The 3,263-nt window shown below is 36.2% G+C and overlaps 1 protein-coding gene across 1 annotated transcript; it reads right to left on the reverse strand.

The window, feature by feature from the left end:
• Positions 1-608: 608 nt before the first annotated feature.
• On the reverse strand, positions 609-3,263 carry LOC116133534 (protein POLLEN DEFECTIVE IN GUIDANCE 1-like). The gene is made up of 4 exons (XM_031419227.1): positions 2,583-3,263; positions 1,611-1,762; positions 1,126-1,229; positions 609-660 (listed from the first exon to the last, which is right to left on the reverse strand). Exons 1-4 carry the CDS (start codon positions 3,145-3,147, stop codon positions 609-611), a joined length of 873 nt encoding a protein of 290 aa, XP_031275087.1. The 5' UTR covers positions 3,148-3,263.

Genomic DNA, 3,263 nt, shown 5'->3' on the forward strand with positions numbered 1-3,263 from the left:
ATGTAGTCAAGTTCAAACTGATTAGCCTTAGATTTAAGGATACTGAAAGGGTACATAAAGTTGCTGAGGAATGGGGCATTCCTAGGAGTTGCAATGTTGAGGCTATGGAAGAAATGGATGATTTGTTTTTATTGGAGTGTTGTCCTCTCCTGTTCTANACTTTCTTAGTCCCCTATTTCATATGTTGAAGCTGAAAATTGATGATTTATATGTTGAAGCTGATCACAGACACATTTTTACACTAAAACCAAATTGACCACACATCTAACCTGCCAATAATTCCACCAAGCTCAGTATCTAGGAATGGTGTAGTGAGACCATAAGCAAGAGTCACTACATAATATCTTAAGCTATTTTATCCAAAGAAATTGTGGATTTGTGAGTTCCAAACATTGGGTTGGATTGCGGTTAACATGCAGAAACAATTCATTATGTAATATGCCAAATTAAAATTACACAATTATTATCCACCTTCTAACCATCAAATTCCAAAAACTATAAAATGCACAACACTTCTTCCATATCTTTACAGCTCAGATCATCAAATCAGTCTGACACAGCAGAACGGAGAACCAAACCTCACAAACTTCGGTTTATCAAAATAAAAATTATAAGAACGGGTGATTTGCAATCTCTCCCTTGAGGTTTGGGGGAGGCCTTCTAATAATTCAAAAAAAAAATTTTTAAAAAAATTTTAACTCCCACACCTCAGGTAGATTAGGCAAATTAACTTCTTCTAACAAATGATTTTTTTGTGTAAAATTACATCAATGCCTTATTGAGGACTCTTTTAAGTGGAGCACTCCTTATAATTCAAAAACCTTTGGGTGTAACGTCAGGGAAGGTCATTGGATTACCCAAAAACACACATGCTCTCCCGATAAATTTGGATACACAATTAGGCAGATACCACAAACTAAAAATTTTGTCTTGAAGAAACGTTTCTGTGTCTTGAGTCATCATTTATCAGTTTTTACAATGATAGTGTGAAAAAGGATTTTCACATTCAACCAGAACAAGACTTTAAATGTATGTATGATACACCATTGATAAGTCCTTAAAATTTTGAATGAGAGAAATAGGATATTCAAGCTTATTTCAAAAAGACTGAACAAAGTAACAAACCTTTTACATAGAAGCCTGTAAAGAGTCATCAGAATCCTTGTTGGCATGATGGTTAACAACGACAGAAATGAATCCAAGCAGACAAAGAAGCCAACATCAATAATCTGAAAAAAAAAAAAAAAGGGCTTAAGAAATCTCAACCATAACGATATAAGTACCCTTGCCTAAATCAGTGTTTTAACTATTTAATCACTAAAATGCCTTAATTCACGCTGTCATTTCAGTGTCAAACTTCAAAAGTTCCAGAATGTTTCTAGGACAAAAGAGAATAATAGCCTATGCAAACTAATCAGTGCACCATTTCAGAAAATTGGTAGAACTCCTAATTTCAAGTACCAAAAGTTCTGTACATGTAATGAAACAGAAAGTAAACCAAAATAAGAGATGAATGATTTAATCATGAAACATAAAGTGAATAGTTATACATCACTTCCTATGAGATTATTCACTTTTTGTTTGAGTATAAAAGGAAAAACCAAAGTTACCAGCTCACATCTCCATGGCAAGCGGAAAATGGTATCATATACTCTCTGCCGTTCTTTCTCATCACCAATTGTTGTTGTGCTCCGCAATGAATTTCCACTATACATTGCATCCATAAAGTACTTCCATGGTGACTGCTCTATCGGATAGGTACCTAACAGAGACAAATTGCAAAAAATCAAAGGGGAAGTAGAATAGATAAATGCTTGATAATAGTCTGTCATAACAACAATCTGTTGCCACCACAACCATTAGTAGCATTGAATTAATTACTTTTTTAAAACATTAAACATGCATCCAGAAACTATAATTTGTGAAAACTGACCATTAAAATGTGAAACAACAGCTTTAGCCTTGTAATTTACTTTAATTTAAAAAATACACATTTAAACACAATCAAGCTCCTTGCAATTAATTCAGCTTACATAAATGAATCTTATGTTTCATTGCACCTAAAGCTATCACAAGTTTAAGATTTCTCTACCAAACAGAAAGGTCAATGTTTCCTCCTATCTATTTCATATCTCAATATTTTGTCTCATGCAGCTAATTCTTACTGGCAACTCCTCAGTCTTTCCTAATCTCCAATATAGCTACAACGATCACTTGTTCCACCTACCTCTAAATAACACAAACATTTTCATTCTGGTAGCCATCTCAGTCATCAATCCCAGCATCATCAGCAAATGATACTTATATCAACAACCATCTTGACGAGAAAATCAACACTAGTATAGTGCACAACCTTAAACGACAGTTGTAGACCCAGAAAACCCTCGATCACCTATAATTCAATTCATTAACATTCAAATTGCTGAATTTTCTATTGATATCCGAACCAAAAAATTAGCTTCATTCAATAGTGTTACATTATGAACTTCTCTTGTACTACAATTAACTCGATCAAATATTATCAAATACCAAATCAAATACAAAACACAACGACAATAAAAGAAGGCTCTTAATTTTCTCACATTGAAGATCATCCGCCATGAGTCGCTTCCAATCCAGCGACTCCACCGTCTCCAACTTCGTGAGAACACCACTTCCACTACCACCACTACTACTCCCATTAGGCAACGCCTCACTCCGCCACTGTTGCTTCTCCGATGGACTCTCCTCCACCACCAAGTCATCACTACCATTCACATTCCTCTGCCTCAAACTATTCCCACTGTCACTACTCGCCGCCACCACTGTACACACACTCCCGCCGTAACTAATCTGGCAATTCAAATCGCTTCTGCTCTCAAAAACAATCCCACTTCCAATTCTCTCATCCGAATCCAACACCGGATGTTCCGGGATCGCAGCGAAACCGGGGGACGCCGGTTTCTTCTTCTTGTGCCTTTTCTTCCTCCGGCTTTTCGGAGAAGGCGAGATTTCGGAATCGGATTTGGTCTGGTTGTGTGAGGGATCGGGGGTGGAGCGAAAGAGGGGAAGCGAATCATCTTCTTTATTATTATCAAAGGGGGAGTTATTATTGATGTTGCTGAGAATATCGAAAGAGAGTTTTCTATCAGAAGATCTCAACCCCATTGAATTCCTAGGGAAGGAAAGAAAGAAGGAAGAAGAAAGTGATGGAATGTTTTTAATTTGGAATTTTGGAGAATTGAACTTATTGTTACATATGGTTAGTTTGTTTTGGTTATGTA

The sequence above is a fragment of the Pistacia vera genome, unplaced genomic scaffold (assembly GCF_008641045.1).
Source record: "Pistacia vera cultivar Batoury unplaced genomic scaffold, PisVer_v2 Contig270, whole genome shotgun sequence".
Taxonomy (NCBI): Eukaryota; Viridiplantae; Streptophyta; class Magnoliopsida; order Sapindales; family Anacardiaceae; genus Pistacia; species Pistacia vera.

Excerpts from the sequence above, each read along its gene's own strand:
- LOC116133534 (XM_031419227.1), bottom strand. The coding sequence starts at position 3,147 with ATGGGGTTGAGATCTTCTGATAGAAAACTCTCTTTCGATATTCTCAGC. Across the intron at positions 1,763-2,582 it reads CATGGCGGATGATCTTCAAT|GTACCTATCCGATAGAGCAG; the intron begins GTGAGAAAATTA and ends TGTCTCTGTTAG. Across the intron at positions 1,230-1,610 it reads TGCCATGGAGATGTGAGCTG|ATTATTGATGTTGGCTTCTT; the intron begins GTAACTTTGGTT and ends TTTTTTTTTCAG.